The 26,739-nt window shown below is 45.0% G+C and overlaps 1 protein-coding gene and 1 long non-coding RNA gene across 3 annotated transcripts in view; one reads left to right on the plus strand and one right to left on the minus strand.

Moving 5' to 3' along the window:
• Positions 1–26,739, minus strand: part of opn4a (opsin 4a (melanopsin)) — a 27,609-nt gene continuing 870 nt past the window's right edge. For both annotated transcript variants that reach the window (XM_086259946.1, XM_086259945.1), the window contains exons 2-12: positions 23,832–24,039; positions 12,136–12,278; positions 10,640–10,773; positions 9,670–9,873; positions 9,332–9,503; positions 9,078–9,254; positions 8,249–8,356; positions 7,535–7,730; positions 7,296–7,460; positions 5,648–5,707; positions 1–4,906 (exon numbers count right to left, since the gene is read on the minus strand). In XM_086259946.1, the coding sequence (XP_086116072.1) occupies positions 4,736–4,906; positions 5,648–5,707; positions 7,296–7,460; positions 7,535–7,730; positions 8,249–8,356; positions 9,078–9,254; positions 9,332–9,503; positions 9,670–9,873; positions 10,640–10,773; positions 12,136–12,278; positions 23,832–24,008 (1,707 nt within the window). In that variant the 5' untranslated portion in view covers positions 24,009–24,039 and the 3' untranslated portion in view covers positions 1–4,735. The remainder of the gene's footprint in view (positions 4,907–5,647; positions 5,708–7,295; positions 7,461–7,534; positions 7,731–8,248; positions 8,357–9,077; positions 9,255–9,331; positions 9,504–9,669; positions 9,874–10,639; positions 10,774–12,135; positions 12,279–23,831; positions 24,040–26,739) is intronic.
• Positions 26,133–26,739, plus strand: part of LOC147316431 (uncharacterized) — a 2,590-nt gene continuing 1,983 nt past the window's right edge. Inside the window, exon 1 of the long non-coding RNA XR_015124482.1 lies at positions 26,133–26,360. This is a non-coding gene — a long non-coding RNA (uncharacterized LOC147316431). The remainder of the gene's footprint in view (positions 26,361–26,739) is intronic.

Raw genomic sequence — 26,739 nt, forward strand, 5'->3', positions numbered from 1 at the left:
AATTTTAAAAGCTGTATTAAAGTATGAAGGTATTTTAGGACCTGAGAATATAAGGGACTGCATGTGATGGTGATAACGATCATTTACTCTTAGATTAAAGTTGTAAATTTAAAGAAAAACTGTTTAATTAAACTGATTAAATTAAATGGCTGATATGAAAACTGACAGCTCTGGCCTGGCTGTGTGACGTGTCTCTATGGTGATGGGGGTACAAAGGAGGCGGAGCATCACGGTGAATGACAGATTTTATTTAGTAAAATAAAGCAACACTGAAATAAATGATCCACAGTAACTTCTCTGCCCGCTCTCCAACATCGCTTCATCCGAACAGGAAGTTTAACACAACAAATCAAACATCTGTGTGTGTGTGTGTGGGGGGGGGCAGCAAAGACCCCCAGCAGCTAGAAAACAGTGTTGCTGACTAAATCTGTACCAGCTGAAGCATCAGTTAGAGAAGTGAAAGCTCTTCCACACACTTTGACAGAAAATAGCCTCCTATTCTGTTTCTGTAGTCATGTGACTGCTCACCACATGACCCTCTGCCATTTTGGGCACTGACACTGCGGGGTCATGTCACAGGCCTACAGAGGCGTGTGTGACCCCTGGAAACTAGACGCTCAGAAAAATGTGCGACCCCGACGAGCTGGTGAAAAACCCCGACTGCTTTGATCACTGACAGATGCCGATGTCCTCAAGCAGTCGCCTCTCTAAGTGAAACTATCCCGTCTTTAAGTCTGACGTCATTCGCCGTTTCCAGATCCAAACTCCGCTTCAGGTCAAAGTCAAACGAACGCTGCGGCATCACTGAGAGTCACAAACTGTTGAAATTCTTTCATCTTTTATAAAATGATCAGTGTTGCTGCTTTACCAGGTGTAACAATGACGTTTAACATCCATGAAAACAGGATTTATTACATTTAACGGAGTTAGAAGTTATTCACAATACGAGGTTAGTCATTAATATACTGCTGCTGGGCTGCAGTTACATCGTAAACTGAGCTTTAAAATGAAGAGTGGTAATAAAACCCGAGAGAGGCCGACAGTGAGCACTGACTGTTTTTGTTCAGATTGAATGGAACAAAATACAAAACATGTTAAAAATACAACAGCCTTAATAAACACAGAGTAGTTTGGAAGCAGGGTCCATCCTTCATCACTTAGAGACGGGATAGAGTACCACTTCCTCATTTCCTGTTTGTGTAGTTGTAGACAAGTCAGCGTCCTCCACACAAGCTACAGGTGACAGTGGCAACCTGCTAATGTTCAAAGCAATCACGGGAGGTGTTTGGTGTGGCATCGTCTTTATGACTGATTTCACCTCCACCAACCAGCAACCAGACTCCAACCAGTCACAGGGAATCCACAGTTTCCCGTGTGACTGCTGTTTTTGCATCATGTCCACTATGATGGTGGTATTTACTTTTTCCAATATTCAGAGTTATAACCGTGCTCCATGTTTTTGTACATCTCTTTCAGTTTATTGGCTTTTTTGTGACATTTGGATGCAGAAATGTTTTTTAGGATTTTCATATATCAGGACATGAGAAATCATCTGGTCCTGATCAGGTCTTAAAATAATTCGATTCAGCCTCCGGTGAACAAAAGCATGTGGCACGTTACATCATGTTAGTATCTATTAAAGATAAACTAAACTAACTGCAGTGTGAAAGTCTAACTCCGCCCCCTGATTCAGCGGCGTGTAGCGCCTCCTTCTGAGTTGCGGTGATGTTTCTGTGTGACTCCATGCGTCTGTCACGTCACTGTGGAGCAGTTTTGTCCCACTCGTCTTTACAGCGTCGCTTCATCTCATTCATGCTCAGCTCTCTGAACTCTCTAACCCTTCCAAGCGAGCCGCACCCGTTCAGTGTGTAGCTAACTGAGCTGTCATGAACTTTAACCTTTCACCTGCTATCGAGGCCTGTATCTTGTGATTTTTGCAGTTTCTCTGCAGCCCATATCTGCAAACTGCCAAACCGTCTGCTTTTATAGACGTGCTCACACTTGCTGATGTAACAAACGGCTTTAACCTGCAACTTTTATGAAACTGATTCAGATTAATGTTGGAGTTTAGTCACCTCTGAAGCTGTAGATGCTAACAGTTAGCATGTACAGAAGATTAGTAGTACAGCACAAGCTAACAGCTCATGTGTGTTAGCAGCATTTAACTGCTATACTTGCTAAAACACACTGCTTCAGCTTTATCAGTCCGATCTTGTTTTGTTAAACCCGTTTTAACCAGTGAGTTTGATGGTTTGCTTCAAGCTTCCGTCCCAACAGGAAAAGCACCATGAGCTTTATCTTTTTAAATAAACATTCAGGTAAAGTTTAGGGAACAGCTGAGGAGCTCAAACAGACATGTCAGATGACCAAGAGCTGCGCTATTATCGACATGATTTTCTCTTTTAAACACTATAAAAATATCACAGTCACATTCCACGACACTGCGCTTCAGCAAAGTACGCCTTTAGTTAAATAAAGGAAAGGAAGCCGCAGAAACAGTACGAAATGATCTGAACAACACTTTAAAACACAAAACACTGAAAATATCTTCAGAACAAAAGCGTTTTTGCAGGCCTCTCAGGACTCGCGGAGATTACACCGAAAGAATCTGACTGGAAATAAACTCTATGTACAGGCCACAATGAGCTCAACACAAAGACTGCAAAGGACGTCCCAGCATGTTTTCCCCAAGTCGGGCATCGGGCTTCCCGGAAAATCTGATTTTCAGCTTTTTAAAGGAAGAGTTTAACTAAAACTAGAATTTACAGCTAAAACACAGCAGTTGACTTTTTGGTTTGTTATTCCTGGTTTAGATATGGTTGTTGAACGTGAACTAACCCTGAAGGGTGTACTACGAAGGAAAGCTACATATCCAGGCTTTCTTTGTCTTAGCTGGATCAGCAAAGCCCCAGAGATAACAGAGATGACAGGTTATCAACTGAAGAAAGACGATTCGTGCATCATGTGACTCTTTTTTTTCTTCACAAAATGATCCCCGTGAGCGCCACCCGCTCCATTTAGAGATGTTATAAAGTGAGGATGATAAAATAGTAAGTAAAATATTATTAAAAAGAAATTAAATGTTTACAAAGAACATAAAATATAACAGCTAAATAATCTGAAGATTATTGGAGAAACTGATTAATCTGGTGATTTGTGTCACAGAGATTTGAATTGCAGTGAAAGATTTTGTGTCTGAGCACGCTCAATGCTGCTGTTTACTTCTAAGCACAACATTACAGCAACATTACTTTTTGCTTCATTCAGCGCTCTTTGTAAGTAGATATAGAATCTATATCACACTGAAAACATGCCAGAAATAAAAGAATCGTTGACAACTTGGCGCTTCCAGACAATTTTAAACTGAAAATTCAAACATAACCTGCTCCTGGCCAGGTGATGTGTTCAGCATCAGTTGCCATGGTGATTTAGCTTGTAAAATAAGGGCCACATTGGTGACATGGAAAATTATGACTTTAAGCTCTACACAGTTCACTAACCCAATAATCTTCTTCGTAGTTACACCCCTCAGTTTAGAACATATCAGTGTTGGTTACACAACAAATAAATGAGCATCGTTTCAGCTCTCCTACTGCTGTGGTTCAAGAAGTCACAACTATGCAGGCCAAAAACGTTGTGGGCAAGAAAAGCAGCTTTATGTTTTTTATTCTTAAAGAAGGTTTGGATGGCTGTTCTTTTTACTGCCCCTTATTAGGTTTCTGGAAGCTGACCAATCAGGAAACAGTGGGTTTATGGGGGTGGGGGTGTTCTTAAAGAGACAGGAGCTAAAATGGCTCATTTCAGATAGAAGATGAACAGAGGGGCAGCTTTAAAGGCCGATACAAAGGTTTTGTTTTTCTAAACTGTTCATAATGACAAAAAAGATTTAAAAAATACTTTAAAGTTGGAAATGAGCAGAAAAACTGCTTGGTGCAGAGCCACATCCACAGCGATCGGTAATCACTGTGGGTATAAGATCGATGTCCTGAGATGTTCTTATTGGCACTGAGTCAGTGATTTCTTGAATTTATAGTTAGTTTTGGTTAGATGGGATGCACATAACCATCTTCATGATTTAACCTTTATGATTTGCTCCGGTGGCATCACATTGAGGTCTGAGCTGGAAATCCACATGCAAAGCAGAAACATAAGAAGACCAAGGGCAGGAAAGCACACGGTTTACTGAGGAATCACAGAATGAAGAATCTCCTCCCTCAGCTCAAAGTCCTCTCAGACACCAGAAAACCTCTAAAGGGACCCTCACCTGTCACAGGAGACCTTGGCTAAAGAGGCATTTTCATCAGTCTGACTGAACATTTCCACCCTCAGAGTCCGTGTGGCTGCAGTGTAATCAAAGATCAGACCTGCTCTCAGCTTTCAGGAGCTCTTTAAAGAGCAACTCAATGCAAAATATGAATTCTGTAACATTTCAACTCACAGCAGCTGCTTTCCCTTCACTCAAAACAACCAAACAGAGTGAGAGGATACACCTTGTTTCAGGTAAGCTGCTCTTTAAGTAAACTGTTTTGTTCGTTGGTAAAACAGCTCCAGGTTGGGTTTGGAATTTGTCTCCATCCATATCGGTACAAATCGGGTAAAATCTATAAACGACCTGCAGATTTACAATCTGATGAGTTCTGATGGCTTTTTCTGAACTGCACAGTCCCAAATATCTGCCTGGACCTTAGGTGGTCACATGGCTGCAGGTGTTTAAACAGGAGAGGGGGGTGGAGCTCTACGCCGAACCCGCCCCTGCACCTCCACCGCCGCTGCTGTTGGTCGCCTTCGATCGAGATGTGCGGGAACCACTTCGTCCCGTGGAAAGGAAAGGGCTGGACTCGGAGTTGATGACGATACTCGGGATTCGACAGAGTGCGCCTCTTGCACCATCTGTAAAATCACCGTTCTGTGAAAGAGACAAAGACGGTTATTTAAAACAAATGTGACTGATGCCTAAATCTGAGAGGGCAGGCATGCCATCGTAAACCAATCACGGATCAATGATAGCGCTAAATGACCACCGCTGGGTTTTTAGCGCCATCGTCGGCACAAAGCAAATTTGTAGGTAATCATTTAACAGCTGTTTAACAGGGATCCAGAGGTCACTGGATCCCTGATTCATGAGAGTCAATCCTCCGAACCAACAACTGAAGCCAAAGCGGGAGTGCTAAAAACAAAACCTGCAGTTCCTCTAGTGTCCAGTGGAGGCAGCAGTGAGTCCGTCCCCATAGACTCCCATGTTACAACAGAAACAAACATGTTTCCAGCCTGATACACAAACTGTTTGTCTCTGTGGATGATTTTTTGTTTCATAGAAACAAAATGAAACCACCAAACGATGAATCCTGTGCAGGACGTGCGTGGTGCTCTCGTACAGATTTGCACAGATGGTTTGTTAATTCATCAATATTCAGATCATTTAATAACATATAAAATATTTGTATTACAACACTGGTGTCACATTTTCAGATCTGTATAAATCTTTGGATCAGAATAAAATCGTTTCATCTAAATACAGATAATCGCTTACAAAACAACATAAATAAAAAAAGCATAAATTAAATGAAAGGGTCCTGCTTTCACCTTCACATCATTTACTGCACCTCCACCAACAGATGTGACTGTAAAAGCTGTTTGTGAAACTCACATTTGAACTGCTGCTGCGTTCACCTGCTCCTGCCGTGGGAAGCTTAGTGTCACAGGACGTCTAGAAGAGAAACACATGGACTCATACTGTGACTCATGCTGCTCAACACCAACAGTTCAACATCATGAACCATGAACGACAATGAAGACACAAGGAAAATGGTACAAATCACCTATTTAATCCTAAAATCTTAAAATATATGTGCAAAGTTTTCTATCTCTGAGAAAAGTTAAAAAATTGTAGATCAGCCGTTGTTACGTATATGTTATTATTGTTAGGATGCCTGGGTCGTTGACCCAGGGTTTTTGAGTTTATTATTATTATTATTTATAATTTCTAGTCTTTGGTTCCTTTGTTAGAGTTCTGTCTTTTGGTTTATGTCTCTGTCTTCTCTAGTTGCTCTGTCTCCCCTGTCAGCTGTATCCCCTTGTCTAGTTCGCGTCTCTGTGTATCCTTAGTTCCTATATCCCCGTGTCCAGTCAGTGTCTGTGTCTGTCCTGGTCCCACGTCTCTGTTCCCTCTGTAGTGCCTGCATGTGAGTCTGTGTCTTTGTTCAGTCTGTGTTTTGTGTTTCCTGTTTTACTTTGAAGGTCTCTGTCTTATCTCAGTGTGTTCAGGTGACGCTTCCTTGTCTCGTCAGTTCTGATTTGCCCCAGCTGTGTTTCCCTCCCGTTACCCATTCCCTGATTGCTCCCTCTGTGTATTTAAGCCCTGTGTTTCTCTGTGTCTGTGTTGCGATCTACCGTTTATTTAGCTGTGTGTTCTGTCAGTCCTCTGGTTTGAGTTTATTTTGGTTTTTTCCAGTTATGTTATGTTTGAGTTCAGCATTAAAGCTATTTCAGTTTACGTTTGTCTCTGGAGTCTGCATCTTGGGTCCTATTCCTGTCTGCACACAGCCGTCACTTAACAATTATGGCTGTTACTATGAGAGAAGATCTATTAATCCTGAGTCTTGGCAAATTAACACAGAGGCCAAAACATTAAACATAAATTAAATAAAGTCTGTAGTCTCTGTAGATTAAAAAAGCTCAATACATTTAAAAAAGTATTTAACTTCCGGTGCCGCTCTGAGCTGGCAGCCAGTATCAGCAGCTCTGTTCTATTCTATTCTAAAAAGCAAAAATAAAAAAATACAATGGTAATAAAAAGTTAAAACATAATAAACACAAGATAATAAACAATTAAATAAAATAAAGTTTAAAATAAAGACTAAAAATCGATTGCTAAAGATAGTAAAACACGTGTAGTATTATGTGGTTAATATTTTACAGATGAATCATACTAACACTGGTATGTCCTCAGTAATGATATTTATTCTGTCGTGTTATCGCAGCTGTGATTGTGAAACACGTTCTCACATCGTCATCATTATATTAGGCCTCCGGGTTGGATTGTATTGTCTGTCTGTGTGAATTCACTTCCTGTTCCATAGGGGGCGCTCTTGAGTTGTCCTGGTTTTATTTGTGGATTTCAGACTTGTTGTTTTGAGCCTGCGGCTCTTTGTGTTTGCAGCATTTACAGCGCTCAGTTTTGAATAAACGAATGGATTTTCTTTTTGTTTCGTCCTGATGGCGTCAGCGGTTCGATCCTCTCTGTGACACTTTCACAGTTTATCCACTATTTTACATCTTCCGTTCTCTGAGTTTACCTTTTCAAAGATGCCCGAGTCGTGGCTCTTCAGCTTGGACTTGAAGCTGGATGAGGGTTTGAAGTCGGGCAGCTCGGCGGTGTCTCTGCTGATGTCACAGGAGACCTGACGGCTGGCCGGTCTGGATCCCAGACTGGACAGGTCAGCCTCGGTGTCTGTCAGACCCTGCAGAGGTTAAACGGACGCTCCTGAACATTGACCGTTTTTTAAACTTCCTGATTAAACCGTTTCAAGCTTACCGATTCGCTGTCAGAGGCAGAGGAGAGGCGGGACTTGAAAGTGCTCTTCCGCCTGAACTGGCTGCTGATGTCAGAGGTCTGGCTGGTCACAGTAGAGCGGCGTGTCGACACGAAGCTGCTGCTGGTCGAGCGGATGTCACGAGGACGGACGCAGAGCAGCACGCCAAGACATGGGATGTACTTGGCCAACGCTATCCTGCAAAGAGAGGTCAAAGGTCAGTGTGGAGTCTATACCGATCAGTACTTCAGTGGCTCATGCAGCTAATGCAGTGTCCAGTCATTTGTGATATTTAGTCTCCTTTTCAGCTCACTTCCTGTTTTATTTTGAACTGCTCACAGCCCGTGCACTGATTTTTAAAGCACCCGAAGGTCACAGTTATCAGCCTCGTCTGATTCTCTGAGTATGCTGATGATGAGATGTTCACAGTGAAACTGAGTCACAGCTTGTAGGTTTACTTCTGAGAAACTCTCTCCTTCCTGTTTTAGAAACTGATCATGTGATGGACCTGCTGCCAAATAACCTGATCAGCTGCTACATGTTTTATCAGGTGTCACTAAATCGAAGGTCACATTTTTCTGAAAATTGAACATTTTCTTAGTTTAAACATCTGATATGTTTTCTATGTTTTATTATGAATAAATGTAGATTACACTCTGTACATTTATTTAGAACTGGGGCTGCAGTCAGTCTTTTACCTGTGAAATGGGGTTTACCTGTATTTTGGGTGTGTGATGGCGTAGATGATGGGGTTGTGGATGGCCGAGGCCTTGGCGATGATGGCGGGGACAGAGTTCATGTAGGGTGTCAACATGTCTGCGTACCTGTGAACCAGAACACACCGGTTAATGTGGGGCTCGCCGGGTTAAACGAGCATCGGTTCAGACAGTCGAGCCCTGCTGCTCCTTTCACACTCGGTTTGTATCCTGGGACTAAGCAGCTCTGCGTGACTCACGGGTCGAATTTGAACCTCAGCCATCTCTTAATGGCTCCACCCCCCCACCCCCTACCCCCCAGTCTGAAACAACTCGCTTCAGCTCCTTTTCTCTTTGAGGCCTCTTAAACTTTGATTGTCCAGCTCCTGGTATTTAAGATCATTCTCCAAATTGTTTTTACCATTTCAGTTACAGTAAAGTCACTTTTTGTATCCTAATTTTTAAAAATATGAAGCAAAACAAGAGGACCTGACAAAATAGGAGCTTTTTAAATATTATTATTACTTTTTAAAAATGTTTTGTCATTTAGGACTTCAGCTTTTTGTTTTCTGAATTCGTTTACAGCGTCAGCCACTCTTTCTTTCTCACCAGCCTCGGCGATGAGCTTGGATGAGAAAACACTTTTTAACAAAGATCTTTCAAACTTTAAAGCCGCAGTGGACAAAAATGTAAATGAGCTGAAATAAACGAGCCACATTTCTCTAAGAGACGGAGAGCGGCACCTAGTGGCCATCAGAGGAAGTCCAGCGACACAAAGCTCAGAGTTTTGTTGTAGTTCGACTCAGATGACACACACGTTTTCATAGGTGTGGAGGTTTGAGTGTTTTACCCGGCGAAGGCGGTGAGGGCCACGGTGGAGTACGGCGACCAGGAGATGACGTAGAGCAGGATGACGATGAGCGCGATCTTCGCCATCTTCCACTCGTTCTGCAGCCGATGGAAACGCTTCATGGAATCACGAGTGCTGCCGTGACTGTGAACACTGCCGTTAATCTTCCCCACTGCCCTGAAACGCACACGAGCTTCAGTCAGTCACTGAAGTCAGGCACAGCTGAACGAAAGACATCTGAGATTCAAACTGACTGGTTGGTGGTGCGGATGGCGCGGAAGATGAAGATGTAGCAGTAGATGATGATGAAGAGAGGCAGGAAGAAAACGAAGATGAAGAGCAGCATGGTGTAGGCTCTCACAGACGGCGTGAAGGTCATGTAGTCCCACGTACAGGAGGTCATCAGGCCCTCAGGGACGTAGGCGCCTGAAACGTTAACACAGAGAGAGGTGGTTCTTTGGACCGCCGTTTTTATCTGGATCTTTGTCGGAAGTCTACCTGACATTAAAGTGTTATTCAGTCTGATAAACGCTGTTACTGTCACGTGCTGTCGTATACAGTATTCTAAATGTGCTGTGTCGCGTGTCCTCACTCCAGCCGAAGAACGGCGGCAGGCTCCAGCCCAGCGAGTAGGCCCAGGCCGCCACGAGGATGAGGAGGGCCCGCTTCCGAGACAGCACTCCAATGGATGTGAGAGGCCTCGTGATGACGAAGTAACGGTCGATAGCGATCACCGTCATCGTGATCATGGAGCAGATCCCAAACAGAGCGCCACAGAAAGCATACAGCTCGCAGCCTGCAGGCAACAGAGAGGGATTAGAGTTGCTTTAAACTTCTCTTCTTTCCTGTGACAAATAAACCTCCTTCGCTCAGCGTCTCTCTGAGCGACTCAAACACAGCGCTCTTCTCTCTGAGCTGAAAGTTACTGGTTCACATCGTGGTGGAGAAGAATGGAAAAGAAGCTGCAGATAGAAAATAAAACAATCAGTCATTTTAAGCCCTGAAGCTCAAATTCAGTCACACGTCGGACACGGTGAAGGAAAACACCTGTGAAGAGGCAAGAACATCTTTAGGAAGGCAGAGATTGGTCAAGAGGTTTCTACGCAACAATAAGGCCATAAGACAAACATGTGTGTTACCAGCCTCTGTCGTTTCACTTACATCCAGCAGAAGGCAGTGTACGCGTTTATAGACAGACCCTGAGTGAAGTGGGCCCCCCCACCTTCGCTACGTTTGTGATGCTAACATTTTCACTGGTGCCGCTAAAGGTTTTTAGGGGTCATCCAAGGTCAACCAGCCCCTTTCCTTACAGTGAAAACATCACAACATTACAAACACTTTTATCATGATCACACTCTTAAAAGCAAAAAAATGTAACAGTTACAATCAACTTTGTATTCTGTCCGAGAAAGAAATACAAAAAAAGAAAAAAGGGGCGTGGCCTGACTGACAGGTGGCTGTAGCTGCTAGCTGTCTGTTAGCTTCACCTCAACTGGTCCGTGTTTGTGCTGTTGGAGCATTTGTAATGAGATCATCTGTAATATCAGCCATGCAGTTGGTACCTTTCTCTCCAAAGATCCACCTCTTGTGCATGCTGGTGGTGAAGAAGATGGGTGACTGGGTGATGCACATCAGGAGGTCAGTGATGGCCAAATTAATGATGAACATGTTGGGCGGCGTGCGCAGGCTGCGACTCCTGCAAAGACATTTTAAACAGAATTAATTTGTTAATTACAGAAAAACTGCTGAAAAATACTCGAACCTCCCACAAACTGCTAACTTTAACTAAGTGATATTGTTACATTAGTGAAATTCTGTCTTTTACAGAAAATAAAACTGAATTTTGAGCAGATGATCCAAATCTGAACAGTTTGATGTTTTTCAGTAATGACTGAGTCTGTCTGAAGGAGAGCACTCAGGGCTCCTTCAGCTTGAACATGAACGTTTAATCAATGACGCATTCGCCTTAAACCACAGCTGATTGTAGCAGAAGAAGGATCGATGCCCATCCAAGGAACAGGCAGATCGATGCGCACATCGAATTTTTCTTAGGTGGAAAAGCTTCTTAAAGGAACTCCTGAAATCATTGTGCTCATTGTTTCTCTGCAGACATGGAAGAAGAAAAGAGCTGCTCGATAAATGAGCGGCAGCTTGTTCCAGACAGAGGTCCTGATTTCCTACTTATCCCAGCATGAGGAACCTCTGATTAAAGCCTTACGGGCCGTCCTTTCTCTCCGGTGCTTCTGCAGCTGCTCATGCGCTTCATCCTCAAACACTATACCAGCGTTCTTTTTAAAGACCGTTCATTTCCAGCTCCATCCTTTTCCTCTTGGACTCTCTGCTCCTTATCCATCTTATACTTTCCCTCAGACCATCCATTAAGCCTACTTTCTTCTTACTGGGCGACTTCTGTAAGCCTGTGAGCCTGTCTGTAGCCAATGAGCAGATAAAGAAATCCTGGATGAGATGAGTTTGAGTTGAGCCTCTGTTAACAAGTAAAGCTAAATCTGTTTAGTCGTTTCAGGTTCCAAATATTTATTCTGGACTCTCCTGAGGCAGCTTTCCATTACTCAGAGTTCAGAATAATCCTTCTTTATCTGATCCTGGACGGCAGGTCCAAGAGTAGAAGTGAGAGTTTTTAGAAGTGTCGGTCGTGTCTAATATGATTTCATTTGAACAGGAGACGTTTGAGGGCAGAGATGAGAAATTTCAGACTGTGAAACATATAAAAACTGTTTCAGCTTTCATGGTGTGTTGTGCAACTATTATTCTACGGCTAATTAACCCAAATCTGAAGATTACCTGAGATTTAACATGTGACACCCTGTGTTATCATTTGATCAGTGTAGAAGCTCCTTATATATATATTACAATGCACACATGAAGTTACTACAGTTATCACAAAGCAATAAGACTTCACACTGTGCAGCACCGCGGTTACAAATAAATACATGAGTGAGAGTTTTAGTCAAGTTTAGATTAAAATAAAATGAACAGTAACTGTTTTTGGGGCCTAAGGCTGCATTTTCACCTGAAAGCAGCACGGTGATGAGCGTACCTGCTGAAGGCGTAGATGACCAGGAAGTTCCCAATCATGCCCGTGATGCCGATGGTGAGAATCACGGAGCCAATGGTGTAGTGGGCGTGGTCGGGCACATCCACGGTGGGGAATGGGCGTGGCGCCTCGGGCACCATCGCCACCTGCAGGACCGAACGCAGAATGACAAGAGAACGTGACACCTCTGCAAAAGCAATTGCGAAACTTTCAGCTGCTTCCTTCAGGGGGTCACTATCTGAAAAGAAAGAAAAAGACCCTACAATAATACAGAGAAAACCTCAACAACTAGACCACCCCCCTATGAGCAAGCACTTTGGCGACAGTAGGAAGGAAAAACTCCATTTTAACAGGAAGAAACCTCCGGCAGAACCAGGCTCGGGGTCTGCTGGAGCAGCTGGGATTGAGGGGAGGAAGACTGTGACGCGTTGTTAACGTGTGAACAGCAGCTTCTGGAAGCTTTTAAGGTGGAATGCTTCCCTGCATGTCAGTTAGTGTAAGAGCTTTGTTTAATGAAATGAAAATGCAGTAAAAAGTACATACGACAGAACCATGACACAGAGATGCAGGGCTGAGATATGATGGTCCTATTTAGAGACAGGCCGTCGTTGTTTAATGTCCCAGTTTTTCTTGTTGGGAGGTCTAAAGCACCTGTGTGAAACAAAAGAGCCTCACAAACACACCCCAAAAACGACGAAGCATTTCCTGTTTCCTGTTCAACTAAAAGTCCTCTTCAGATTGATCTTAAAACACAAATACAGATTTAAACCTGCAGCTGGAGGACTGATCGTTTCTAAAGACTAGAAGAGAACGCGAGGCCAGAAACTCCTTCCTGTCGATGATGTTGTTATTCCACTCGGAGGAAAGCCTTCACGCTCACAGACTTCACTAATCACTAACTGGCGACCTAAATCCTTCCTGACAGGCGGCGTCTTCACAGGTCTGTCCATCGCTGTTTCTAATGAACCTCCTCCGAGCCTCCTCCCTGTCAGGCCTCAGATCAGTGCCAGCAGAAACATCAGGAACAGCTAATCAGAGTTGGAGGTTGGCCCGAGGAGCGACTCGAATTATTGGACTTTTAATAAAGCGGTTTAAAACCCTGATGGACTCTGGCAGGGAGACGGACGCTCCTCGATCATTTCTGCAGGAGAAAACTTAAAGCAGAGCCGAGAATGAACTGAAATCATCTTGGTGTACAAACTGAGCCTTTTCCGCGGAGGGACAGTCTAATGAAACGAATCAAACCTAATCAATCGAATGAAACACCAGAGATCCTGAATCGATGATCTTTGTGTGTCACAGCCTCAGTTTGTGTTTGTGGATGGCAGCGAATCAGAAACCCACACAGAGGCGTTATGAGGACAGTGTGGGGAGGGCTGCAGATGTTGAGTTTTGTGTTTGGACTCTGTTGAGTTATCTTCAGGTTGTTTCAGGACCTGTACGAGCACGTGGTGAAGAACAACCCAAACGTCAGATGTGAGCGTGTCCTGTAACGAATAGAAACACTGAAGATGTCGTGATGTAATATGCGTGCACGTGCAGATGAGCTGTGTGAGGCTCCGTGTCTCTGTTATCGTGTTTCCTGAGAGGTCGGGTTTTTTGGATGTTTGTTTCTTTATCAGAACAGTTTGTTTCCAAAATAAAAGTTCAGCATTAAAGCTGTGTTTGAGACCACTTCCTGCCGCCAGACTGCCATTAAACATGCCGATGAGTACAAAGGTGGAACCTGTGACATCAGCATCTGTGGGTGGGGCTACCACAAGACCGTCATCCGTGATTGACAGATGCAGCAAACAGATTCTGTCTCCGACTGAAACGAGCCACACGTCTGTCAGAAACGTGGAAGAAGAGTCGTTTAGCGGTCGCATCCACACGCGTCTGATTCTGGAGGACGGGTGGATCCGTGCTGACGTGGCAAAAACCGGCAACATGGTAAACTGCAGCTGATGCGTCACAGCCGGCATCGCTGCGTTCTCCACAGAAATGGGATGAAACGCGACACAAGTCTGTGCTGCAGTGATGAAACATCCACTGTGGGGATAAATGCTGAGTGTGCTGCACACAAAACACTGCAGAGTAAACTCAGCATGATGCATTCAGGTCCTGTGTTTAGCAGAATCACAGGCTTGGATGGGGGACACACACAGCAGTGGTGTGAGCTGTCCACAAACTTCTGGCCCCGAGTATCCAGTGGAATAACTTGGATTATGGATTGTGCAGAACAGAACAACGTATAAATGATTCTTGGCTTGTTTTCAGCCGTGAAGCAGTTTGGACACGGACACACACAGGTCAGCGTTGGCGTGTGTGACGCCGATGGTTCCTGTCTCCTGCCGTGACCCATGAATGCAGTCGCATCCACCATCAGCTGTTCTCAGAGCCCCGCCTTCGATGATGATGGCGTCTGACAGGTTGGGACAGGAAGGGAAACGTTCAGCTCAGGACGGACGGCCTGCCTCACACAGAGACTCGGAAAAATGACAAAACATGACACAAAGCAACGCCTCCATCACTCACCAGCCACTTCATTAGGTACACCTGTTCTGCTGCTCCTTAGCACGCCAGCAGCTCGTTGGACATAATTGAAGAAGAGCTGCTGAAGTTCAAACGGAGCCTCAGGATGATGAAGAAAAGTGAATAAAGGGAGAAATGAGCCGCGGTTGGTCAGAGCAGAAAGGCCAGGCTGCTTCGAGCTGATGGTGAGGCAACGGGAACTCAAATAAGCACTCATTAAAACCAGCATCTGCAGAAAAGCGTCTGTGAACCTTGACGCAGATGGACAGAAGAGCACAGTCCTGTAGCAGGAACAGCAACCTGGACAGCAGAAGATGGAGAAACGTTTCCTGGTCTGTGAGTCAGTTTAAAGCGTGGCTCCATCCTGCCTGTATCAGTGCTCAGCCTGCTGCTGTGGTGAGGGCCACGGCCTGTCTGAGTGTTGCTGCTGACCACGCCCATCCCTTTCTGACCTCACTCAACCATCCTCTGATGTCATAGTTCACTCAGACGGCTCCACCGTCACAGATCTCAGTTTAACAGAGCAGCTTTGAGATGTGGAGGAACAGGAGGGTCTGACCAATGATGTCATGATGATGTCATGTCAACATCATTCAAAACCTCTGAGGGGTGTTTCCTGCAGCTTGCTAAACCTGATCCATGAGGAGCTAAAGCAGCTCTGAAGCACACCGTGTAGCAGCAAGGATCAACCGGTGAGGTGGAACGCAAGAGCAAACGAGCCGGGAAAAGCAGGAAACCTCGACAACGAGGAGAATAAAGGTCAACGAAGAAGACTGACGAGGTCAGGCGTGGAAACCGTCACAGCCTGACTGTTATTTATTTTTACGTCTTCAGAGATTGAATAGAATAGAATAGAATGACCCTTTATTGTCATTGTACATACTGATGATCTGGACAGTTCCGAGCACATGGACGTGAGGGACTAACATTAAAGTTTGTGTCCCGGCTGGTTTTCACCATCAGTACTAGTTAGTTAAACTAGTGCTGGGACATGGTGTAAAATCAGCCGTTGTATGTTGGTACTCTCTAGAGACTCTGTTGTTTCGGTGCTTTGAGTCTCCTTCTGGGAGGTCTGAACACCCGGAGCGCTGCGATTCCTTCGGCGCTCGTGTGGAAGCTCCTCCTCCGGCGACTTCCACTGGGACGTGACATCGTCGTCTTTACCGATCAAAAAATCCGAAGCTGAATCCGTTCCCGCAGAGACAAAAGTAGTGCAGTAAACTGTGGAGGATTACTGAAATGAGAGATAAGGTTAAAATGCAAAGTCACACGGGGACGTTTGAATCTACATGCTGCTGCAGTCTCAGAGTCGTTATTATGAAAATGTTTTCCGTCTCGTCGGCCGTTTCCGTTTCGCCGCGAGGCCACAGATCCTCCCTGCTGATGAACTCCGTGGAGCGGAGCGCGCCCGTCACAGAGGATTCAGAGTTTCACCACGACACCCGAGCGAGGATCGCTGCAACAGCAGAAATCCTCCCCTGCACTCACTGAGACGCTGATGCGTGCATCTACTGCTCATCTGCCCACATGTGCAGTCACAGAAGTCTGTTATCAGTGATCATCATTGAAGATGCTGCTTCACCTGTAATCACGTCTAAATTCAGCAGCTCAGCGTGGTTTTCATTAGTACTACTGATCACTGCTGAGAGCAAACATGCTAGCATCTTCATGTTTGGGTCATTTTTCAATAACACTTATATTTACAAAAGCTTATTTCCTGTTACCTCCTCATTCCACTGTATTTGCAGCTAAAGTCAATTATTTAAGTAAAATACACTTGAATTTGAATTACAGAGAAATCATAAGTATCACCAAAATATTCAGTCTGATTGTTTCAGTAATAATGAATCACATGCTGTGCTGGAATAAACTCCTGAATATAAAAAACTATCATGACACATGAAGCAGTATTTCAGTAATAAGCATTTGTAATAATAACTTTTGTTATTATTCCCACAGGAAACACTAAAGTCAAATAAATGATACGATAATCACTACATTAGGAAACAAAATATTATCAAATATAAGTCATATTTAGATCATATTTGTAGATGTAGATCTAATTGTAGAGACTCCAGTATAATACAGATATAAATATATATAGCTGACATGAAGGTGCCCCTAAAACACGTGTGCAGAGTTTTCAGCACACGTGGTTAGCCTCCTCTAAGTGCAGGACGATACGAATGAGCGGATCAGTGCGGGCGTACAGCGGCTTAATAATGAAACACAATCAGTGTTTTTAGTCTCGCTGTAATTACAGTCGTGCTCGGATCGCTCTGCGTGGAATTAATGCTTCGCAGCTTCATGCGTGCTCATTATCGTCCCTCGTCTGCTCTGCAGGGACATTTTTCCCGTCCTCAGAGATCTCACGCTGTCTGTTAGAAGTCATCTGAAAGTCGAGGCTCGCGGGCTGAAGTTTGGACAGGAGGAGACTTATCGGTGGGTCAGCTGATCACAGAGCGTCTTTGTTTCTGCTGCTGTAGACTCAAAGAAAGAAAGGAGCTGTTCTTCCTGGATGACAGAGGCTGTAAAAGCTGAGATCAGCTGACCTGAAAGGTTAAAGTTCCTGTCCTTTCTGTTCCCTCTACGTCTTGGGTCAAACATCTCCAGCTGGTTTGGTTTTCTGCACCTCGTGAGTCTGCTGGACGCTTCACAGCAGGCTGAAGGTCCTGCTGCTTCTCTCTGCAGGAGCGCTGTGCTGCTCGTATGACAGAAAACTGCAGGCACTAGATAGAGCGACATCATCTACTGGTGTCTGTTCTCCAGTTTCACGTGTGGGTTTCTTTTAAAGCCAGACGTTATCCCCACTGCAGCCACAGACTGTATGACACACCACAGATACCCGCTAATTAGTGCTCAATAACGTCCTTCCCTGAAACCTGCAGTTCCTCGGGCATCCAGCAGAGGCAGCAGTGAGTCAGCCCCATAGACTCCCGTGTTAAACCTGTATCGCAAAAATAAACACATTTACCACCTGATACACAAACTATTCTAGTGTTTATAGATAATTTAAAGCTTGCATCATTGGGGGCGTGGCCTCTTTGACCGACAGGTTAATGATGGTGGCACAGGCGGCTGTAGCTGCTAGCTTCACCTGAACTGGACCTCCGGACCGTGTTTGTTCTGTTGGAGCATTTTTAATGACATCATCTGTATTAATTAGAATAATTTATCTGGTCTCTGTGTCTGTGTGACGCTTCCACACAGCAAGCAAGCTAACGTTAGCTGATAACTTCACGCTCTCGTCCAAAGGGTGAAAACACCAAAACCAACGAGTGATGTCGCTGTGGTTCATTTTTTATATACAGTCTATGTAGATTAGCTAATGGAAGCCTGCCTCTAGTGTGGTGGTAACTAGAGGAACTGCAGGTTTCAAAGTGAACAGCAGGTGTTTAAATGAATCTGCAAAACTCGCTTCATTCACAGCGTGAACAAACGATAACGACCAAAACAATCTGTGTGGACATAAAGAAGGAAAAATGCAGTGGAGCAAGTGCACAATATAAGAGAGCGTTGCACGTGCTCACTGGCAGCCTTCCACTGCTGCATAATCCCAACACAAAACACACATAAACAAACACACAAATGATGGCGAAATGTTCCATCTGAGCACGCCGTCCACGTCTTATAACAGGATCAGACGAAGTCAGACTGTGAGGAAGAGCAGTGCAGAAAATCCACATCGCAGGCTTCATGTGGCTCGAATCTTCCAGAGAGGAGACGATGATGAGACCACAGCTTTCCTCATTCCGACACATGATTTACCCTGCGGCTAATACACTAATGCGAAAACACCAGTAATACAGTGGACATTTATTCTTCATGCTGCAGATTATCTGAAAGTGGAATCTGATGGTTTGCTTTGGTAAGATGATTAGAGGAAGCTTCCACAGTCCTGTCTGTCATCAAGATCAATAATTACGTTACAGCTGATTTTTTAATGCAACAAAAAAAAATCTTAGTTTGTTCTAAAAACATAAAACACAAATAAATCTATCAAACAGAACCTGAGTCTGCAGAGAAACATCAATAAAATAGCCTAAACGTCTCCCTGGAAGCACATCTGTCTTCACACTGACCGAACTGGAACAGGTTTCAGTGTTTGAACAATGAGACAGAAAAATTCCAAAGAAATATAAAAGTGGAAACTTGAAAATGAGCTGAAAATCAACAACAATCAGAACCGACTTTGTATTTCTGCAGCTGTGTTTCACCACCAGACACGACCCATCTCTCAGATTTTAATCGACAAATATTGGAACAACTGATCAATATGTTTCTGGAAAAAATAATCATTAGCTGCATCGGTGACTTTCACGTAACGAGGTTAAACAGAGCGAGGAAAAAGGCACATGCTTTTAATTTGAAAAAAAGAGATCAGATGGTTCACAGCGCTAGGGCCTCACGCTGGATATTTCTGAGCGCACAAACACACACACACACACACACACACGCACACGCCGTTCGTGCTGGAAAACCCTCCAATGTGTCTGAATCCAAACAGTCCTGTGAACAAGGGCAGAGCTAAACTTCCTCCACAGCGATATGACTGAAGTTTGAAGACTCACTGACGTTATCTCTGCTGCTGAGGGTGGAGCAACCAGTCACGAGGGTTAGGGGGCAGTTACTGTTTCACACAGGTAGGTTTGGATGGTGAATTAGGCGTTTATCCAGGTTATGTGTTTATCTGAAACATTTGCTAAACAATAAGAATTCAGGAAGAGAACAAATACTGAAAATCAGACAAACTTCAACCATCAGAATATTTATTAAAAGAAAGCCAGAGGTGTGTTTTGGTATGAGAAGCATCGAACATTTCAATTAGTAGAGATGTTGCTTTTTTTTTTCTCACAGCAAATAGACTCTGAAGATAACGGTTCATCGGACGTCTCCTGTTTCCTTGGAGATGGTAGAAGAATTAAATTGTGCACTAGAGATGTCTCAAGACCGGTCTCGGTCTCGACGGACTTTGGTCTTGTCTCGGTCTCCCACTGTGTGAGAGCCGCTCGGCTCTCACACAGTGGCTCAGCTATGCTCCAATCCCTCCATATTGTGGCCAATGACATGCGAGGATATAGGATAATATCATTATGTGAAAAACAGAGAGCATGAGAGCGTACGTCTGTCCTCTCAGTAAGTGAGTGAGACAGTAGACAGCGGTGAGGAGGGCTGTGCGAGTGCATCGCAAATACACATAAATATGCTCGACACCCGTAAACCTGCAGTTTAAAGACTTTCTTGTCTCGGTCTTGTCTCGACTTTGTCTTGGTCTTGATTCGGCCTGTCTTGGTGCTGTCTTGGTCTTGGTTTAGGCGGTCTTGACTATAAGTCTACTGTGCACACAAAGGATGAAAATATATGACGACAGTGCAGACAGACGTCACACAGAGGCACAGATCCGATGGCAGGCTTCAGCTCCACATGACTTCAGCTTCTGATGGAGCTTTGCAAAACGAACCCTCTGGGCCACAAAAACTCTTCATTTGCTTTGTCTACCTGCCAAACAACATCTAACGTCTGCAGCCACGTTAGTGCTGCTACACCAGCCACAAAGCACACAAGCATCCAGCTTCAGATCCTCTCCGTCCAGCCGCGGAGCTCTCAGAAATCTAAGAAATGAGCTGAGACCTTTTCCTTCAGCTTCAGAGCAGAGCCCAGAAGGAGGATGGTAGTGTTTAATGCCCGGAGAATCGCTTCAAAGGTCCAAGATCAACTCTCTGATCTCGGCTCTGCTGCTGCTTATGCTAATCCGGTTCATTTGGTCTTTCAAAGCTACAAAATCAGACAGAAGAGCCGAAGTCAGGAGGATAAAGAGGCTCGGTGGTCGGTGACGCAGTGTATACTGGTATCTTTATAGGTGCCTTTCAGTTATGGAGCAGCGGCTCCACTCTGAGACCCTCCGCTTTTGCAGAAGCATGGTAACTGCAGCCAGAAAGTGAAACCAACTAGGCTGTTTGATCGAAACTTAAAGTGTGGTGTGACGTCGAGAAGTACATAAATAACCTGGCTTCCTTTTATTTGCTTGAGACCTTGTGTGTTCATGTGTTCAGGTCTCCATATTCCGGGACATGTAAAATTAAGGATCATTTTTTAAGTAAAAGACCACTTTGAGCCGTGTCTTTTTTGGCCGTAAAGAATATAAAAGAACGGGATTTAATACTCCACAGGTAAGGAACCACTTCCTCACCTGGATTTTGATTATGACACCAAGATCCTCTGGCATGTGAGACGTAAGACTTTCAGCCAGAAGAGAAGAGCTTTAAAACTGAGCTTTGAGCATATCTCATGACCTCTGTGGTTTCAAAGGAAACCGTCTCAACAGCCGCATCCTTAAATGTACTCGTGATTTTATACAAATGTCTGATTTTCACTTTAATCGTTTGCTTCTCAGAGCTCAGAAATGTGATGCTCTGTGGGAGACGACGTTCAAACCATGGACATTAAAGAGTCTGATTTCATTGATAATTAATGAGTCAGTGACACCAGCAAATATTTACATGAAGTTTAAAACAAAGTGAAAGTCGGGGCTGCGTGGAAGGAGAATGATCCTTGAAAACATTTCCAGACTCCTCTCCTAAAATCGATGACTCACTCGGTGGAACTTGGGCTGGTTTGTGGGTAATCGAGGAAAATAGGACACTGACGTGTTTTGAGGGTCAGTACCTCGCGCCTCAGGAGGTTAATCCCCGGGAGGATCAGCAGATAACCCTGTGATGGTGAACGGCAGATTAGATGCACACTATGTTGCATTTTCAGCTCTTTGTGGATTGATTTCCACGGAAAGGATTTACCTCGAAGAAATAAAAAAATTGACGTTAACCTTGTTTACTCATCAATCACCATCAGCTTAGAAATGCACCAATCACCGAGCTCAGCAGACTCGGACCAAGCCGGCACAGATTCAGCTCTGCTTATTTCTGATCAGCTGCACCGGCAGCAGCAGCAGTAGCACCGACCTTTGACCTTTGCTTGGTTGCTCTAAGCCGTGCTCTGACTCACACGTGGCCCGAAGCGCCCCCTTAAATATCACCAAAGGTTATCAGCCAGCAATGTGTCTGCACGCTGGTCCCAAATGAAAACACAAGACAGAGGAGCAGCTTGAGGCGCTGGCGTGTGCCTCCCGCCGTAACGCCTGCAGGGCTCCGCCCCCAATCAGAGCCTTCAGGTGAAGTCTGGGGTCCAGCATCTGTCTGCAGCTGTGACTGAAAACAAGGCTGACTCTCGTCCAGATGTTTTTACCTCATAATAAAACGACATCGTGGCAACAAAACGCTGAACTTACAGCACTGTGTGGCCATTTTCTATCTACAGTCTGTGTTTATAACAACATTGTTTCTGGGAGATGCTGCTGTGTGATAAAACCGTTAAAGATCACATGTAAATGTCATCAAAATGCCAAATTGCAAACAAGAGCAGTGTGAACGTGTCACATTAACCTACATTTGTGTGCCTGCTGGTCACGGGAAGTGCTCCCAGCCTCCTGCGCGCGTCAGCTGACCTCCTGCAGCGCCGTCGTTTATAAATGCGGGGCTCTCACAGAACCGTTTACTGGACTGAGGTTTCCTGCAGTGATACAGACTTCCTCGAACATCACGCCCAGACTCAACCAATGACAGCCAGAGCAGGAAGGACAAAATGTTCTGACTTTAAAAACAAGTGTCGTCTAAATGCCGCCATCCCAAGTCACTGAACACAGACTGTTAGCAGGCGAGGCACAGATTCGATCTACACGAGCGTGCCCCAGCACGCCCCCCAGCGCTCCCCCGACGGCTCATACTGGCCCAAAGCAACCATGTAAACTTTATGGAGGGCCAAAAAGGGTAAACTAACTAAAGGCTTCACAGCTGCAGGAGTGTTAACTCTCCTCTGAAGGCTTCGGGTTGGAATCTGCCCCTGACGGTCGGCGTCCTGCCACCAGAGGTTGGAGACTGTAAACCACAGCAGCATAACTCCAAGCACCTCTTGCAAAGGACACAATACCAAAGTACCCCTGCACGGTACAGTGAGGTGCTGTACTGAGTGTGTAGTGTAGTGTGGACCGTGACACAGTCCACTATGATCACACTTTCACTTTTAGTGGTTCATGGGTACAGTGAAGGAGAGGTGACAGAGGAGCATGCTGGGATAGGAGGAGGTGGAGGCAGGTGATCTGCTGTGGAGAGCTCTCAGGTTCAGGTGATTCATGTCCAGCCAGGAAGAAAACCTGGAGCAGAGGGGGGAAGGAAAAGGACGAGAGAAGGCCAGAGTCAGCTGCTGGAAACCCACCACTATGATTAGGTCCCATGACACTGACTATGCACTGAAGCAGAGAAAAACCGCCTCCACCTCCCGTCACCCAGCTGGTCTGAAGCAACTGAACCGCTGCGAGGGAAGACAGCATGTGAACCACAACCTGCAGTAAACACCAACCTGCCAGCAGAACATCAGAAAGAAGAACGCCGACTCCGCCACTGACAACAGCAGCTCTGAGAGCGCCACACCTCACATCAGCCTGAAATCAGTGTGTGGACACACAGCAGCCTCACACGCTGTTCTCAGCACGCCACCAATCACCTGAGCCACCCGCAGCGTGTTCCGCAGCCTCAGTGTGTGTGTGTGTGTGTCAGCATGTGTTTAACTTCAGTTTAACTAGAAAGCATGCTGGGCTCACAGCTGTACAGATGTGCTTTGCTAAGCGCTGTTGGGTTCATACAGACACACAGAGCCTGCAGTAAACCTGGATGCACTCAGACCGCCGCTCTCTGATTTCTGCTGCTGTCACTCTGAATTAACGTCACTTTTCCCGATCAATAATTTAATTAATACTTTAATGAGCTCATGATATGAGGCTGATCAGTTAGTTGTCAGATTAATGATCAGCTGCACTTTAAAGCCCCGAGGACACCGACGAAGCGAACCTCAAACTATGAATGTGAGATTTGAGTTTTCAGCACTAGATTTAAACCGCAGGTACCGGTACCGACTCTGTCTGACTCACTGCTCGGTTTGTCACACTTCACAGAATTTTCTTTGTGTTTAAACAAAGCTCTCCGCTCTCCCGCGCCGCAAGCGCCGTGCGTAAAACCACCGAAGAACCGCCGAGTGGATCAAAACGCGCTCTGGCAGGTGGAAGCTGCTCAGGTGTGTTTGGATCCTGCGATCAGAGGAATCAAAGAAATCAGAGGATTTAGAGGGAGACTTACGGTCGTAGCGGCCGCAGCCGGCAGTTGGAGCTCCTTGAGCTGGAGCGCGTCAACGGCCGAGTCGTTGGAGCTCCACGCGGAGGATCCTGACAGCTCCAGGGTGTCCGGGTGGCGCGCGGCCGTACAGTTCGCCTCACGGTCGCTGCAGGAGATGATGCTCTGCCGCGCCGAGCGCATGCTCTGAACTGCTCTCTGCTCCGCTCGCGGACTGCAAGCACAAGGGGAGAGAGGGGAGGGGGGGGGGGGGTTAGTTCATGGAGGTCTGACTGCAGGTGTGACAGGTGGGAGAGAGAGGAGCCACAAACAGCAACACGTGATCAGCATTATACGGTTTCGTTTTATTCTCTCTGTGAGAAAAAAGCCGCAGTTCCTCTAACATCCGCCAGAGGCAGCAGTGAGTCTGGGCTCAGAGATCACGCCTACTTCCTAACACCTGGATTCCATCACTCACCTGTTTACACTAGCTGTGCCGCCAAAACGTCGGCTGCATCCTTCGGAGGACGCATTTGTAGGCCAATTACGTCACAGCCAGGCGACGAAGGCTGTCCCAATTTGTCGACTCCTTCAAATGCATCCTTCATTTCCCCGGATTTGAAGGATGGGTCGATGTGTCCTTCGTGGCCCACCATGTCCCAGAATTCATAGCGCGGCCGAGCCGGTTTCAGCTTCCAACAATGGTGGCCGCTGCTTAGTTTTAATATTACTCTTATTATTCTTTCTGGGTCACAAAATAAACTTTTAACATATTTCCAGGCGAGAATGTAGCTGTGTAAACTTCAAATATCTGCTTGGTTTATCAAGACATCACATATTTGCAAAAGGGCTTTGACGTTTTCGGTGACGTCTGTTACCCACCAGCTCGATAGCTGACCCGGGGGTTCAATGGTCACTAGAGCCCGTGAGAGCAGCGGACTCCCGGCTTCATCGTTTTCAGACCCCCGCTGTCTGTCGCTACTCGGCTTAAACATGATATATAAGTCACTCGGATAACTTAAAAATGTTGTTGTTTGGCTTTTTTCAGTGTTTTATTTGTTCTGGAGTAAATCGGTTTGGCTGAGATCAAAATTATTAGATTATTAGATTAAATAAAACTTTATTAATCCATCGGGTGGGTTCCTCCGGGATTTTCACACAGCTGAATAAACGTCAAACAGAAAACTGATTAAACAGAAGTGTGAGACGGTCAAGAGTTTACTCCAGTGTCCTGTTATATTTTAGATAGCAAGGAGCAGACGGCCGAGTTTATTAAACTCCACCGAGACAGCGGCGACGCAGATCTGAAGGCCAGACCGTCACATTTCACAACCTCACACTTCCAGCCTTCTCGGTCTTCGAAGAAACCCGGCCCACGTAGACCGCAAAGGCCGGGTCCTCCAAAGGGACACAGCTACTGTGTTCATATTTTAAATATTAGGGGCGTGGCCTCTCTCTGCTAGCTCGAGCTGTTTAAGGAGAGTTTGCACTCAATGTCATTTACTCATTATATTATATACTATATTATATACTCATTATATTGTATATTGTATAGCTTTCTTGTTATATGTAAAATTGTATTGTATTTATTTATTTAAATTTTTACTTTTTAATTATTTTACTTGCATTTTTAATCACTCTTATATTTAAATGTTCATTTGCTATTTTATCTAGGGATTGAGAGTAACGTAGTTTCTATTCTCTGTATGTCCTGTACATGTGGCAGAATTGACAATAAAGCTGACTTTGACTTTGAGAGCATGGCTGCTCTGTTTTTAGGGTTCAGTGTGCAGACCTGAGGAGCCGGGATCAAACCACGGACCTGCTGCTGTCGCTGCTCAGCCACAAGTTTCCAAGTCTGATCTTCAGTTTTCATCAGAATGAGGTTTGTGATGATGTCGGTGGACTTTTGATCCGTTCGTCAGTTATATCAGAATAAAATGAAGCGTTAACAACTGACAGAAAACAGACAGTCTGGTTCTGCACCCGCGGACAGGACGCCATGCAGGACGATGCTGCTGCACACCAACAAAGACATCTGGACCTTCGTTACTTATATTCGGTCACTGTGGGAAACACAGAGGTCCAAAGATAATGTGCAGTCTGTAGGTCTGTAAAACCCCAGCCTTCGCTCCTGTGTTACTGGTGTCACTGGTGTCAGTATATCCAGTGTATGTGAAACACGGCGTCACACTCTGGGCTGTCAGCTTTAATGTCCACGTTGTTCAACACTGACACCAACACATCACAGTGAGCATGTCTGACGATGGGAAGCTTGGCAGTCGTATAGCAACAGTAACCAAGGTGATAAGGACGCGTGGAGAAAAACATTTGAAATGAAATGTAATGCATATTCAAAGAAACGGTCTGAGAGGTGAAAGGCTTTCTTCCTCTGGAGCAGCACATTAGTGTTAATCAGAGGCTGGACTCTAACCTCAGACCGTGAAGAGAAGAATGAAAAGAAACTGTGTGGGAGGCGAAAGTCAACCTGAGAGCGTCTGACCTCACACAGACCGCCAAAGCAGCTCCAACACAGCTTACTGGAAACATTTAAAGGTTTTATCTTCCTCCAAACTCATCACACCTTTAAAGGCTCTGCAGACTTTCACATTACTCGTTTTTCGTGCACAGACACTTCGAAGCTAAATGTCAGCAAAACCTGAACAATTCATTATATTTGAATTATTTTTACAAAGCACCTAAAACTCAGTTTCCAGCTGTTTTCAACTGTTCATTCAAATGTTGCATTTGAGTGAGTTAAACCTATAAAAACATCCTTCCTGTAATTATTCAGTGTTTTATGGACGTTTGTCAAATGCATCTCTCATCAAGTCATCCTGAGCCACAAACATCCTGTCACAACGTAGAAGCTACGGTCAGTTTCTGGTTAAGTGGCTTTTACAATCCTTTATTCTAAAAGTGTCACTGACATTAA

This window comes from Aulonocara sp. 'chitande type north' Nkhata Bay, linkage group LG13, assembly GCF_057382095.1.
Source record: "Aulonocara sp. 'chitande type north' Nkhata Bay isolate Kocher_YH1m ecotype deep benthic linkage group LG13, A_spYH_male_GT1.1, whole genome shotgun sequence".
In the NCBI taxonomy this organism is placed as follows: domain Eukaryota; kingdom Metazoa; phylum Chordata; class Actinopteri; order Cichliformes; family Cichlidae; genus Aulonocara; species Aulonocara sp. 'chitande type north' Nkhata Bay.